The 14,801-nt window shown below is 42.0% G+C and overlaps 1 protein-coding gene across 3 annotated transcripts in view; it reads right to left on the bottom strand.

Moving 5' to 3' along the window:
* Positions 1-2,538: 2,538 nt before the first annotated feature.
* adamts10 (ADAM metallopeptidase with thrombospondin type 1 motif, 10) overlaps positions 2,539-14,801 on the bottom strand; it is a 43,931-nt gene continuing 31,668 nt past the window's right edge. For 2 of the 3 annotated variants that reach the window (XM_034583409.1, XM_034583411.1), the window contains 10 exons: positions 14,277-14,400; positions 11,532-11,612; positions 9,731-9,894; positions 9,519-9,645; positions 9,170-9,299; positions 8,570-8,774; positions 7,429-7,605; positions 7,146-7,311; positions 6,410-6,451; positions 2,539-6,217 (listed from right to left, as the gene is read on the bottom strand). In XM_034583409.1, the coding sequence (XP_034439300.1) occupies positions 6,108-6,217; positions 6,410-6,451; positions 7,146-7,311; positions 7,429-7,605; positions 8,570-8,774; positions 9,170-9,299; positions 9,519-9,645; positions 9,731-9,894; positions 11,532-11,612; positions 14,277-14,400 (1,326 nt within the window). In that variant the 3' untranslated portion in view covers positions 2,539-6,107. The remainder of the gene's footprint in view (positions 6,218-6,409; positions 6,452-7,145; positions 7,312-7,428; positions 7,606-8,569; positions 8,775-9,169; positions 9,300-9,518; positions 9,646-9,730; positions 9,895-11,531; positions 11,613-14,276; positions 14,401-14,801) is intronic. The other variant, XM_034583410.1, reaches the window with a different exon arrangement.

Below are 14,801 nucleotides of genomic sequence, written 5' to 3'. Positions count from 1 at the left end.
GTGGAATTATCCTCAATAGACTGAGAGGAACCCTGATGATCCGTTTATTGTCTGATCTGCCAGCATACCAGGATGATTATTTCTACCAAGGACATGCCTGTATTTCTGCACCAAGCTTGCAAAATACGAATGGAATAAACCACAGAATGGATGATTCTGAACAACGTCATTATAGCAGAGAAACCCAGAACAGACAATCAACTGCTCTATCAACAAACCTGAGTGACTCTCTGGACACAAGTCATGGCCGGAACCCTGAACAGAGCTCGTCACACGTGGCAGAGAAGATCAAAAGATTGGAAGCTGTTAAGAAAAGACTCGAGTTTTTGGAATTCGTTTTAAACTATTTTGATTTTTGAACTATTACTAAAATTACAAGCTTGGAAGGTAAACAAGCCCATTACCCAGAACATTTGTAGAGATGGTGCTGGTTTCCACTTCTTTCGACAAACCAGAACATGAAAAATGCATCAGATGACTTGTAATATTTGTCTCGGGGAAAAAACGTGTGGATTTACTCCTGGTGCTCAGGTTTCCACCCAGTCTTCACAAAGTCATGCATCAGTTGAGTACTGTGCATCCCTGCTTTAATTATTTATTAAACAAAAATAATAATGAAATTATTCTGCTGAATGTTTGTATTACACCTTTCAAAACCAAAGTTACAACGTGCTTTACAATAACAAACAATTCAAGATTCAGAAACTACAAACATTTGAATGATGTGAAATTTATCCCAACTGTTAAAAATATGCCATTTGATTAAAGTGAAGGAGTTCCAGAGTTTAGGAGCCTGGACAGCGAAGGCCCGGTCACATATGACCAGTCGAGATTTTGGATCCACTAGTAGGGCCCTGTTTGAGGATCTCAGGCAGTGCTCAAACTAATTATGTTGTAATTATGATGACTCTTGATTTAGCCTCATCAGATGGTATTTGGACATCCAATATTTAATGTCAGCAATGCAGGACATAGTGCGAGCAACATCAGTGGAGCCAGGCTTTAACAGGACATACAGCTGGGTGTTATCTGCATAGCAATGGTAATCAATTTCATAGCCATGCATGATTTTCCCCAGTGGTAGCATGTATATAGTAAACAGTAGGGGACCCAAGATAGAGTCCTGGGGGACTCCAAAAGAGAGAGAAGCACATGAAGAGGAAGCATCTCCCAGCATCACAGAGAAGGACCTTTTTTTGTTGTTGACAAATACGAGATGATGATCCAACGCTACATCCCTGACACCAACAACATTCTTCATATGGCTGATCAGGACATTATGATCCAAAGGCTGAGCTTTGGTCAATTAGAATTAAAACTGTGTAAAAGTGTAAAGTAAAAAGTGCAATAAAAACTGTTCGTTCATATGAAAATCACTAATATTCATACTACAGTCATGACCTAAAACAGTTCATAGGTGAAGTAAGTCTTTCAAACAAAGGAAACATTTGTGGATAAAAAAAAACGACAATGCTTGAACATAAAGGATGTTATACAAATACATCATATAAAAGTACAGAGCCCATTATAAAAAAATATCAAGAAAAAAATTAAAATATAAAATGTATTGTTGTTTCACTTATCAGTAGTTAATAATAATTACATCAGAAAAATGGTAAAACATTTTTGCGCTGTAGAAACCAGATACTTAATCATGTATATTCGATCATTTCGGAAGCTGCAGCAATTTCCTTAGATGTATTTTTTACAGTTGATCATATATTTGGGAGGCTAAATATGCGCAAGATCTCATGAAACTTGGCAAACACATTGGAAATGACAAACATTTACTTCTAATTTATGTTATATATATGATCGAGGAAAAAATGGCTCGAAAGCGCCCCCTACAAAATTTCAACGAAGCAGCCCCGGCGGTACGATTCACCGACACGTATGAAAATCAGTGACGTTTTCTCTTGGTTTTTGCTATTTGCAGGTATTCTTTAATGAACTCTTCCTACAGAACCATATCAACTCCAAATTTGGTTTGTGCAATGAAAAGACATGGAAGATGACATTATGTGGAATTTTAAGTTTTGCTGTGAAATAGGAAGTTGTAATTTGAGTGTACATGGTCAAATGTTGTTAAAAGTTTAGACTTCATAACATAAATATTTCATTGGTAAAAGTTGGGCTAATCGAAGCTTTCCTTCAACAGCATGCCTGTGGCCATATCGCCATGAAACAGGAAGTTCCACTAAGACTAAGACTATACTTTGTCCAATCTGCTTACACCTTCTTAACATTCGTGGTATATCCTTCTCCTCTCAGTTTTTACCCCTTTGACCCCTTGTTTTAGTCTGTTATGAAGACGTTCTTTTTGTCCCTCACTGAGACAAAAAGAAGAACCTCTTGCTTGAGCTCAGCCTTGAAAGTTGTCTGATCCAGAAATAGACCATCCCTGATGATCTCATCCTCCGTCTGGATGCTGAAGCTATTTCAACACAAGTACAGACAAACACTTTTAAATGTATGAAAATGTAAAAAAAAGGACTCAAATGATTAAACCCCGTTTTTTTTTTAAATCAACAATGCACTATGTTTAATCGCTTTAATATTTCCTTTTGAAAAAGATGTACATAGGGGACAAATGGTTTCATCTTCTATAACAACGTACAGTACATATCATGTTATAATTAGCATGTGAAAAACAAAAGTCTACTGTCCCTCTCATTTAGTCTGACAACAGGTTCACCGCTCAGTGTGAACATTTATTATAGGCCCAGGTAGATAGAGAGAAAAACACTGAAACAGGAGGATCTCTGGCAATTACTCTTTGAAATATCTTCTGAAACTGTAAATGTGCAACTGAAAACGTTATAAATAGTATTTCCACCTTTTTCAGTCCTGAATAACAGCAGGGGGCGGCTGTACACTCTGATGACACGACTTGACTGAACATTTCATTGGATTGGCTTGGCTGGCCAAAGCTAAACATATCCAAAAGACTGTTGGAGCACTTGGAAATCATTTTGTATAATGAACACCAAGAACATTGCAGTAATGGAGCACGTTTCTGCCCCTTTAACGGAGTCACGGAATGGAAATTATGATAAAAATGAGCAGACAATCCCAGGGGGGCCCCTGGTGAGTGTGTGGGGGCCCCGAGCAGCTGCACTCTCCCACCTCAGTCCAGCTCTGGTTTCATTACAACAGGCTCAAACAGATTTCTGAACAATTAAACTGTTAAAACTACAACTCGGAAACAATGACAACAACAGTGAAGTAGTAGCACCAAACCAAACCAAAGCACCAAAAGAAAAAAAAGGAACAAGATTGCAGCTCATCCCCACAAAGACATGCTGTAGCCTTCTCCCTTTACAATGAAATGATGTGACACTAAGTGATCAGTGTGAGTGTCTGCGGCCGCAGCTCAGACTTCAGGGCACAGTGGACATGGGAGCAGTGATGTCGTCGGATGTCAGACATTTCTAAGAATACTCTCTGCAGGATGGAGAAACGGCTGAAACAGCAACTTTAAATGCGTCACTACTCCTGAATGAAATCTGTGCAACACAGCACTGGGTCAGGTGACGTCCGTCCTGCTCAAGAGCATGGAAACCTTATTAGTCACTGTCTTTGAAATGATTTTCAGATTATTGTTTTTATAAATCCAGCATCCACCAATGTGCTAAATGTGTAAATCTTTTAAAGCACATGAAAAGCAATATTTACCTCCACCAAGGAATCTGCATTAGTTTGATTTTTTTACGCCAAAATTACTCATGCGATTTCCATGAAACTTGGTGGAAGGATGCGTTATGGGTCTGGAAAGAACCCCTTAAGTTGTGGTGCTGCTCTGGATTATGGATCTTGATGGAAAAAAAATCAGCCATGTTTAGTTAACTGATGTCTATAAGTGTGTGGAATCTGAAAATCAGGATCTAGTGAATTAAAATGGGGGTTGATAAGGGGACTGTTGGGCCCAGGCGGGGGTGTGCACTCCACTGAGTGACATTGTAGTTTAATATATCAAATGACAATGTGAAAGTGGTCAATGTAATGGGCGGTTTAGATCGAGTTTCACGTTGTTCTTTGACTGTCCACGCCACATCTTTTGTGTTTTGCTTCACTCTCACTGTGCCCAAACAGCTGATTTCAGAAAAATAAAACTCTAAAAACCAACTGTAAACTACCTGCTCGGCACCAAACAGCAGACGGACATAACTAGTCACTGGCTTGTGAACACAATGTAGCATTTAGCAGCTGAAAACAGATAATTCCCCTGAGGAGTTGATGGTTATTGGACTTTAGATTCACCAACAGGAATTTAAATGAAAGATAAAGTTGCTCGGTAACTGCTGGATGTGGAAATAAGGAACTTTTTGTATGATATGTTATCAAATTTAAAGTCAGTGTGGCAATAAAATCCAGTTATTACAGGTTTAACATTAACATGAAGGACGATCAGTTTAAATAAGCTCTGATTTAAAGGTTCAGTGTGTAAGACTCATGTGAAATTGATCTATTGGCAGAATTTTTATATAAAATAATCCTAGTGATGTTTTCAATAGTGTGTTTCATCTAAATTGTACAAATTGTTGTTTTGTTTACCCTTTACATTTAAATTTTGTATATTTACATCGGGTCCTCTCTAAGGAGGCCGCCATGTTTTTTATAACAGCCCAAACTGGACAAACTAAACAACTTTTGTTGAGTTTTTAGAACAACTGAAGGCTGCCACAGGTTCTCGTTCATGTTTGGAAGGGGAGGGGTATTCAGCTGCAACATGCAACTTCACCACTAGGTGTCACTAAATTCTACACACTGAACCTTTAAAAACTGTGTGTCCCAGCATTCTGAATGTTTTCATGCAGCCATGATCTGTGCCACTAAGAAATCTGATGTTTTATGTGAGTGTAAATCCATCCTCAGATCCACCCTCTGTCGATTAAAGGCTGTTTGAAATCAGTGCGGTCAGAGGTGGTCACTCCTCCACACTGGGCCTGTTCCTGCTGGCAGAGACTGGCTCGCTGTGTCTCACTGTGCTCTGAATTTCCACTCATGGTAAGAGTTACAGGAGCTGGCGAGTAAGGGGTTACATGTGGCAAAAATACACTCACTTCCAATAAAAACAAAAAAAATCAACAGCACTGATTGGACCGCTGAAGGATTTTCAGATAATGACACTAAGCCGAGCTGTTAAAGTTCCTTTTTAAAGCCACCGTCTGCAGCCACAACACAATATAAAATCCTATAACGTAAAAAAAAAAGTCCAGGTGATGTGAGCACTGGCTCTGCTCACATTACTGAAGGTAGTGTTGACATGTGAACAAATTAAACCCCAAAACGGCAAGAGTACGGCAGGTTCACCGCAGTGAGACGGTTGTAGCTTCCATGTAGACGTCAAGTCGAGAACAGACATAAATTCACACGTCCTCTCACTGCTGACACTGTGCAAATCAAACTCATACTTCAGCTGACTGACAGTGAGGACGTGGTGAATACGATGATACACAACAAAGCAATAGCACAAAACAACGAGCTCAAGTAACAACTATCAGATAACATGGAGAAATCGTACATTTCATCATATAGCATATTCCTTTTCATGGGCAAATATATTTGGAAAATCATTTTCTTTACAAAGTGGATTTTTTTTTTTTATATAATTCATAACTATTCAGATATCACCTGTAAACGTACAGGTTTAAGAAAATTGGGCCACTGAGTCAAAGACAACCTGCAACCAGTCCTGTGGCCAAAGAGAAATATAAGTAGCACCAAAATATTACAAGAGAGACGGTTTAGAGAGACAGAGAGAGAGGGTTCATCCTAAAAGACGACGGAGGGAGGTCTCTCCCTCTCTCTGCCTCTCCAGCTCTCAGCAGCCCTGCCTCCAGTGGAATGTTTTAACTCCGCTCAGGCTGTTTTGGCCCGGCTCGGCCCAGAGAGGCGTCTGGTTCTGGATTCTGGCTGGAAAAGGTCCCGTCTGACCAGACCCAGGACCAGGTCAGTCTGACAGCACCGCGGTTAGGTCTGTCTCTCACTCCTCTGACAGAGGTAGCGTGAGGGCTGCTGCTACACGGCTCAGTGGGAGGTTCTCAGGCGTACTGTGTGTGAGTGTGTACACGGCCCAGAGACGGATGCTGCGTGTTTTCGTGGTGTCAGTGTCCCTGGCACGTCTTGCAGCACATTTGTCTGAAATATGGCCGGCTGCAGAACTTGAACCTGAGCACCAGGGGGCAGTAGGCCACAGTGTTCACATCTTTACACTCTGTAGGGAGGAAAGACACACACACACACACACACACACACACACAAGCAGACACACACACACGCAAGCACACACACACACATGAAACGTTTAATTGACAGCACCAGAGTAACAGATTTTTTTTACAGCAGATCTTACAGAAACAGCAGGATTTCAAATAAAAATATCAAGAAATTAGTCGCTTTTATCAACCTTGATTGTTCAAAGACTCCCTGAGATCCTCTGACATACGGCCTGTGGATTAAAACATTTATTAATTAACTTCTTGACGCTTGAGAACATCAGATAATTCACATTTGAATAAAAATGTGCAAAGCAATATTTAAAAATGTCTTAATATCCTGTCTGTAAACTGCTCTTTCTACTTTCGCTTTATATTATTTGTATATACGTGTGTGTATATATTTATATATAGGTGTGTGTGTGTGTGTGTGTGTGTGTATGGTATTTAGTCACATCCTCTTTTATTGCATTTTATCTTATATGATAAATACAATGATGTGAAGCACTTTGTGTGTATGAAAGGTGCATCATATGTAGATGTATACACATATATGTATGTATATAGTTAAAGAGATTTGCCTATCATTATACAAGTATACAGTGTAACTGGGTTAGAGTTCCACTGGAGTTTAGTGAAAATTGTCCAAAACATTAAATGATTTGATTATTACAGTTGTAAACAATAAAAAAGCTGGCTACAGAATTACTGCTTTATCTTTACTACCTTGTGACTCTGAAGTTAGATATCTGGAAGTATAAATTTAATAAAATCCAGTTCATTTTAACGTTTTCAACTAAAAATTTAATTAAAATCTTAATTTGAGCAAGAACATGTTGTTCAAATTTATCGTCTAAGTTGGAAATCTTCCTACATTATTCTTTCATCTAAACATGACACTAGAGTGAGTGGTGTTTGACCTCTGACCTTCCGGGTTGTCTGTACTGACAGGCAGACTGAGGTCACATTTGCTCTTGCACTGCTGCATGGCTGCTGGTCGCTGATGCTCCAGACAGTCCATGGACAGCTGACTGGTGTGAGCAAGACACTGAACTGAACGCATCTCCTGACCCAGGCCACACTTAGCAGAGCACTGAAACACAACAACACACAACATTGTATATATCAACAGAACAGACACTGATTTGTAATAAAAATGCCGCACTAGACCCATAAATAAGACCAATAATAAACCAAAAGCATGTCTCACCTCTCCCCAGGGACCCGTCACCCACTGAGGGGGAGGGCAGCGCTGCAGGTTACAGCGCACCCTGGAGGTGGGCCGGCCATGCTTGGGACACTTAGACTCTGGCAGCGTGTCCCCGCTCTCCCCGCTCTTACACAAGACCACACGGTGCCTGAAGCCAGGACCACAACTGGGCGTGCACTGCAGACGGAGAGGGAGATGAAAAAAAAGGAGGGAGAAAGAAAAAAAAAAAGAAGGGAAAACATCAGGTGGGAGGGAGGGCAGGGAGATGGAGGCGATGGGAGGGTGCAGCAGAGGGTCACTGCGGTCACAAGCATGCAAGAAGAAATCTTCTTAATCCATTCAGCAGAGGTCAGCAGCTGTATAAGAAACAAAGTCGAGAGCCCGCTCAGTTCCTGTAAATAAGCTGCACATAATTCCTCGCCTGCGTGCGTGTGCCATTGCTACAGAGAGAAGTTGAACACTGGAGCGCTGCGGACAACATTTCATTTGGTTTCTATTCGTCCTGAACTGTGAAAACAAGATTTAGATCCAGGAACATAATAAGGTATCAAGTGAGAGACTTTTGAGTTGTAGTTTTAGCAAAGTTCAGCGACACTGGAGGTGGAAAAACTCCCCGAGGCTGCTCAAACTAAAGACTCAATTAAACTTGTGTGTGAACGTGCACAACTAACAGTTACTGACACCACTGACTTGTAGTTGTTCCTATTAAACTTCTCTTTTAGTCTGCTTGGAGGATGCATATGCAGTTGTAGCCCACAGTACGCTCTCTGTTGATAAAATCTAGATCATGCAGACCCTCTCGACACAAGCTTAATGGTGAGAATAAAAACCAGCCCGGGGGATTCCCACTTGACAAGTGTAACAGTATGTATTCATGACTGAATCAACATGTTCATCGTGATGTATTTGTCTGCTCCGTGCCTCTGTTTTTTATTTCATGGTTTAAGTTTCTCTCTCTCTCTCCTGGCAGATGTTTGGGTTTGTAAGGTTCATCTGGAAGAGAAACGACTCCTCCATTTGAAAGGCATTTTTCAAAACTCCAGTGTTGGTTCAAGTTTTTCCTCCCCAGAGTTGACTGAAAACATTGCAGGAGCGCATGCAGAACACATGCATGATGGGAGACCATTCGACGTCTGCCTACCTCTGACCAGTCCAGGGCCAGCCATTCGGGGGGGCAGCTGTGGTTGCTGCAGGGCTCAGTGAGCGAGGGGCGAGTGGGGGTGCAGGCTGAGTCATCCAGGACTTTCTCCTCTGTTGCAGAGATTCTCCTTTTACATAAAACCTCCCGACTCCGCAGGCCTCCGTTACAGCTGCGGCTGCAATCCGACCACTCTCCTGTCGACCAGCTGGAAGCAGAGAGGAGCTGGACCCTTAGTTCTTGTGCAATGCATTAGTTTGAATACATTGCATTCTATAGTATAATATATATAGTATATTATACAGAAGGTAATTACACTGCACAAACAGGAAACTCAGGTAGAAACTGTTGTGCTCACACAAGGGCAATGATAACTGCAATAAACACACAATTGCATATGTGCACAAAAAAAAAAGACTTAATAAAGAAAGATGAATGTGCATAAATATGAATTATACAGTTTGCATAAGACTAATGTCTCCTAATCAAATATGAAAATACAAAAATCCATCTAAAAGTAAAGAAAAGGTTAAAATTAAAGCTGTAAGTGAGATAAAAAACATTTTATCAACAAGAAAGGTACAAAACCATTAGAGAACTCACCTTGGGGAGCACGGCTCAGTGTTGCAGGATCTCCTCTTCTCTTTGGGTTTGTTCTTCTTGTCACAGAAGTGGTTGTAGACGACTGAATGATCCGAATGCTTCCTGCACACCACCTGCTGGATCTGAGCACCTGACAGGGGAGACAACACAAGAGCCACGTTAATTAAGCCTGGATATGGGGAAGACCACTAACCTATAGCCCCGGAAAATATATGTCAACCAACACCTCCACAGCTCACTGGTTCTGGTTCTGTTGTAAAGTGTGGGTAAGTCTCCAGGGACCTAATCAAAGTCTATGCAGTGACCTAGTACATGACAACAGCTTGTAGGAGTGTTGTTGTGTTTCTACCTCCGGCGCAGACAGACGAGCAGCGGGACCAGGAGTTGTGGTGCCAGGCAAAACCGCTCAGCGGATCCCTGTTGAGCGGAGGGTTGAAACGATAGTGGATCCCTGGGTTCTCCTCCCTCACCAGCACCTGCACACATATACGACCGTACACGACCAAAGATTTAACACAACAACAAGACAAAACTTGTTATTATATTGGGGTTTCTTATTACCATGACAATAAGGGTTATGTTTGTTGGCCCCAGAGCTTCAAGAGTTTCTGGTCCGTCAGTGGGCCGCCTGTAGTGAAAGGTGGTACCGGCGATATCGAACCTGCGCGGTGTGTCGATGGTCAGCTTCCCATTGATGAAATACTGTTCACCCTTACTCTTCAGCACTATGACACAGAGGAAAGTGACATTAAATAAAGACAGTAAATGGAAAATATACAAGATACATTTGAGTTTTGTCTCATTTGTTCTGATCACAGGCCCAAACTGTTCTGAATCTCGACCTTAAACACGAGTCAACACCCCTCTGAGAATTATCTAGCCCAGCTGCCACAACCACTGCAAACAGGGGAAACAAATATCCGGCACTCTCCAGTATCCTGAGAAAAAAAACTGCACAAAGCTCCAGTTAAATGAACTAAATCGTTTTTATTTAGATGTAACTGTGGGAAATAGCAGCCACAAGGTAACACAGCAGCGTTTCCTGATATCTCAGATTCATAATCAAAATAGGGAGAAGGTGACGTCAACGGTTTTTCCAACTTGGCAGCTCATTACAGATTTCTTTTTCACTGTAGACGATTTAACTTGTCATAGCCAGAAAAGCACAGGTGAAACACATTTAGTTCCATCAGGCATCCCAGTAAACCATGAGCGTGAGCCAGCGTGCAGAACACCAGGATGCTGAAAGTAGCTGATCTAAATGAAATGCCAGTTTCCAGTTGTGACAAGCCAAAATGTCTGCTGCGAGAGAGGTCGATTAAGGTCTGATTGACATGACATGAACGCACCATCGGCGAGACTATGATCTGCTGTACAGACATTTTATCAGGCAGATGTTCGATATTAACAATAAAAATAGCTGCAATGGTTCCACTTTATAGGTTCTGATATGATGAATGCTGGCTCACTGGGAAGTTTCCTACATATTGGAAACACCAAATCCAGAGGACGGCTTCCCATGGGTCCAGCTACTTCCTGCTGGGGTCTAAGCTCTTTTGTCCTTTGTGCCTTTATAAGTCTCTCCTGATTGAAATGTTATTAGAGGAGCTTGTGCTCTTCCTGCACTCACAGACCAAAAAAACCTGTTGTTTAAATACAAAAGCGTGCAAAAGTTTTAGATACTTTCAATGTTAAGTTCTGCAGCAGGTCAACGACCCCGAGCAAACAGCCAGAGCCATCAAGAACTGTCTTCAGGGACAAGAAGAACATGGAGTGAATGTGAACCCGAACAGGCACAATAGCACTATTGCTATAAATGATGAAAAAGAATGGAAAAGATGAGTTAGTAAAGCTCACATCTGTGAAGATTCACATCATCCGGGTCATGGTATCTTCAGGAGTTGTACTTGTGTAGTCGCTTGTGTTTCCATTTCACCTCTTATCCAAATCACTTCTTCAGTTCAGAACTGAAGTTCGATTGTGTCCCATTTCAAGCTCCTTCAAAAGTGTCCTTCTATTCCCGAGCAAGGGAATCTAATGGGTGGATCTTTCTCAGGCCAACATATCCCAGGATTCATTAGTAGCTAACGATAACAAGCTGGGGACTGTAGGAAATCCTCTTTAGACCAGACCACAGCTGTAAAGACGACATTCGATTCTCAACTGAAGAAGCCTTTCGGATCAGAGGTGAAATATCTTCAAGAAACACCAGCAAGTCCAACTGCCTATGTGCACATGCACAATTCTAGAAGATTGGTCATTATAGCAGCAGTTTTGAGGTTCCTGTCATAGTTTTCATATTTCTTTCCCTAGTTCCCTTGAAAGGCTATTACACTCAAAGTTATCGTGAATATCATCTTACCAAGGTAGTTGAGGGAGATGTTGAGCTCTTGTATGTGGAGGAACACTGATCCTTTGGGGATTCGGACCACTTCTTCGTAACCTGAGACACACACACACACACACAAACACAGACCAACACAAACTCAAAAAAATGAAAACAAAGCGATTGAGGTTTATTCGCTGGGGATCAGGGGAGCGACTTATAAGTGTTTAGCTCTGTGGGACAACGATGGACTAAGCAGAGGCTTGAGGTTCCAGTTGCATTCCTGGGCAGCCGGCCGCAGCCGCTCGGCTCTTTGTTAGAGAGTGAGAACTACGCCAAGAGCCGGCTCGTCCCCTCTTCTCTTCTTCTTCTCTCCATCTGTTTAAGTAACTTTTCTTTTTACGCTCATCTCACCTCCACCCTGCCCCGCTCTGCTTTTCTAAGCTCTGCCCTGTAAATAACTTAGGCCTCACTGGACGAAGAGGAAGACTAAGATAATTCCTTCCAGTGCTTTGACCACAAGAGGAAAGGAGAGGTTTGGCTTATGACCTCTTTGTGGAGCTTGGAGAGGTCACACTGACTCTGGGTTTCAAGATGGAGGCGCGGAAGATCACAGGGACCGAGTTTGAGGGGGGTTTTTTTGGCTTCACAGACCGACACACACGGAGCGAGGGTGTGAGGTTCTTCTGTTAACAATCAGAGGAGCTGTGTTGTTAACAGTGCCGAGGAGCTGTAAAGCCCTGGCCCATGACACTGCAGTTACCCCTCACCGCCTACTACGGCCACAGGCTGGACAGATGGAAAGAGAGTTAAAGGGACATTTTTGCATCTAAGCTGAGATCACAAAGTAAGAACACAGCATCTTTAAGAAACTTCAACTTTCACTTTTCTGCGATGGGGAAACTGGGATAACGGTATGATGTATATCAGGATATTGTGCCTCGCTGCATGAGCTTTTACTCACGTTTACTCTGCAGCCCTCTCTGCCAGGAGACAGACCATATTTAAATCACTGGAGCAGAGACGAGAGGTGCTTTAGGAGTTCAGAGAAATAAAAACGTTTGCTGTAGACATGAGTGATTCTGCCAGTTATGAATCTGCGTGAGGTCAGAACTAGCCTTCAGTCCCTGAGGCCTGGAGTTTGAATTTGGTTAGAGATGAGATCAGGCTGTACTGTAGCTTGTGACCAAGTCATCTGAGTGTTGGTAAGAGAGTATTTAGGATATTAAACACTTGAGCTGCATCAATCAGTCAACTGTTTTTTTTAATTTTAGATTGAGAAGTTTGACCCCTACTAGGAAATTGAAGTCCATAAATATCGACCTATATCTCATGTCTTTTGACAATTCCTTTTTAACTAGATTCTCGCAATCCCCCCAAACTTATGACTAAAATAAGTACAACAGCCTTCTATACTATAACAGCCCTGACCACAGACACCCTTCTCAGACCACCAAGACCAAACAACCTACGACTTCAGCCTTACTCACTGACTTTTTTCAACCCAGTGACAATGTCAGATATTTTGAGGGTGGTTGAGACTTCAGCTGGGGTTGACATACTGGCCTGGTCACTGTGGTCCAAAGTAAGGCTGCTTGCTCAGGGTGTGTCCCCCATGAGGAATCCTGGAAGGGGGTGAGTGGTGTTGACAGTTGGGTGAGAGACTCTGGAGTTTGGTGTTGTGGTGAGAAATGTAACCCAGAATAGAAATGGCGGCTGACGGACCTCAAGCCACACTGGTTGGACCTCACCTAAATCTGTCTTCCACGTGTCTCTGGGTGGCTGCTGGAGATATATATATATACACATATATATATATATAAACTTACATACTGTGGTATGTATATATTCATGTGTGCTTGTTAATGTGCTCTGGGTATTATTTTTTTGTGTTCTTAGAGGTCTTGGGTTGGCTTGGAAATTAATGATGTACATCTGTGTATGATATCAATTATAATCTTTGATTTATAATTATCTCTGTATAATCAGTGGTTTGTCTGTAAAGTGGCCTCTTTGACAGACAACATTTGCGGTGTACCTCAAGGCTTGATTCTGGGCCCTATTCTTTTCTCTATTTAGTTGCTCTCTCTAAGTCCCATAAGTAGAAGTCAAAACATTGAATTTATATGCAGAGGATACATAAGTATATCTCCATGACAAATCTACAAAAAAACTGACTGATGCTTTTCCAAGGCCTGCCAACAAGACGTTAAAGGACTAGCCAGGAATTTATAGACTTTATCTGTAATACCAATTCAATCTGGGCTGCAATAACTCAACTGCTGTATATACACATTGTGTATCTCTAAGCATTCATTAGTGTAAAACAGCGGATGTAATTGCTTGTGCAGCTATGTGCTCAATCAAATAAATAACTGTGCCGGCACGCTGCTTCACATGTGAACAGACAATCATATGATACACTCTGAATATTTGGGGTATCCCAACTCATTGGGTAAGGCAGCTTTCCAAGATGCATTCACAATCCAAAGCATCAGAGTCCAAAGGTTGGATATGCACATGTTTGGCAAAGGAGAATTATGTTGCATAACTTCTCAAGGTAAATGCCTCATGTTAACGTAATCTGATTCTCAGAAAAAGGGGAAACCATTCCAAAGCTGAAGTCAAAAAGTGAACCATGTTTCCCCACTGCTTATGAAGGACACATCAAAATCTTCATCTACATGAGCAGCAATGTCTGTGGAAACCACTCCCAAAAGTTAAATTAATGTGATTACAGGGAGAGTAAGAAAAGGGCCTGGGTGTGTTTTATGTCTCTACCTCCTTCGGGCAGCGAGTCGTTGAAGAGTCCCTCCACAGTCGTGCAGCTGCTCCCGTCACCTCCACAGATCCGGCAGCGGTCCTCGCGAACGTCAGAGCCGAGGATGCGATCGCAGCCTACGTGCTGTGAGAGGGGAGAGGGGAGTGAGCGGGTAAGGGGGGTCACTCGGGGCCATGGGTGAAGGGGCACAGTCAGTAAGTCGAGAGGTGTCAGAGGCCGGGCTGAGGGATTACATCTAATGTCTTCCAGACCACTTTTCCCAAACACAGAAATATCAGATGGTAAGTCCAGATGTGTTTTGTGATCCTGTGCAGACATAATGCTCTTCGGTTGCTAAACTCATAGCTGTCGACATAAATAAGTTTCATGATGAGCAAAGCAGGTGGTTTCACTCAAACTCTTTAACAGTGAACCAAACCTAAACAAAAGGGCAGAAAATGAATGGCAACAGCTCTCATACTCATATATTCATATGACAGTTGCTTATTGTAGAAAGGGATAATGAGGCTTAAGTTTATTATTAC

Source organism: Hippoglossus hippoglossus, chromosome 4 (assembly GCF_009819705.1).
Source record: "Hippoglossus hippoglossus isolate fHipHip1 chromosome 4, fHipHip1.pri, whole genome shotgun sequence".
Lineage (NCBI taxonomy): Eukaryota > Metazoa > Chordata > Actinopteri > Pleuronectiformes > Pleuronectidae > Hippoglossus > Hippoglossus hippoglossus.
This window is presented reverse-complemented; position numbering and strand designations above follow the sequence as displayed.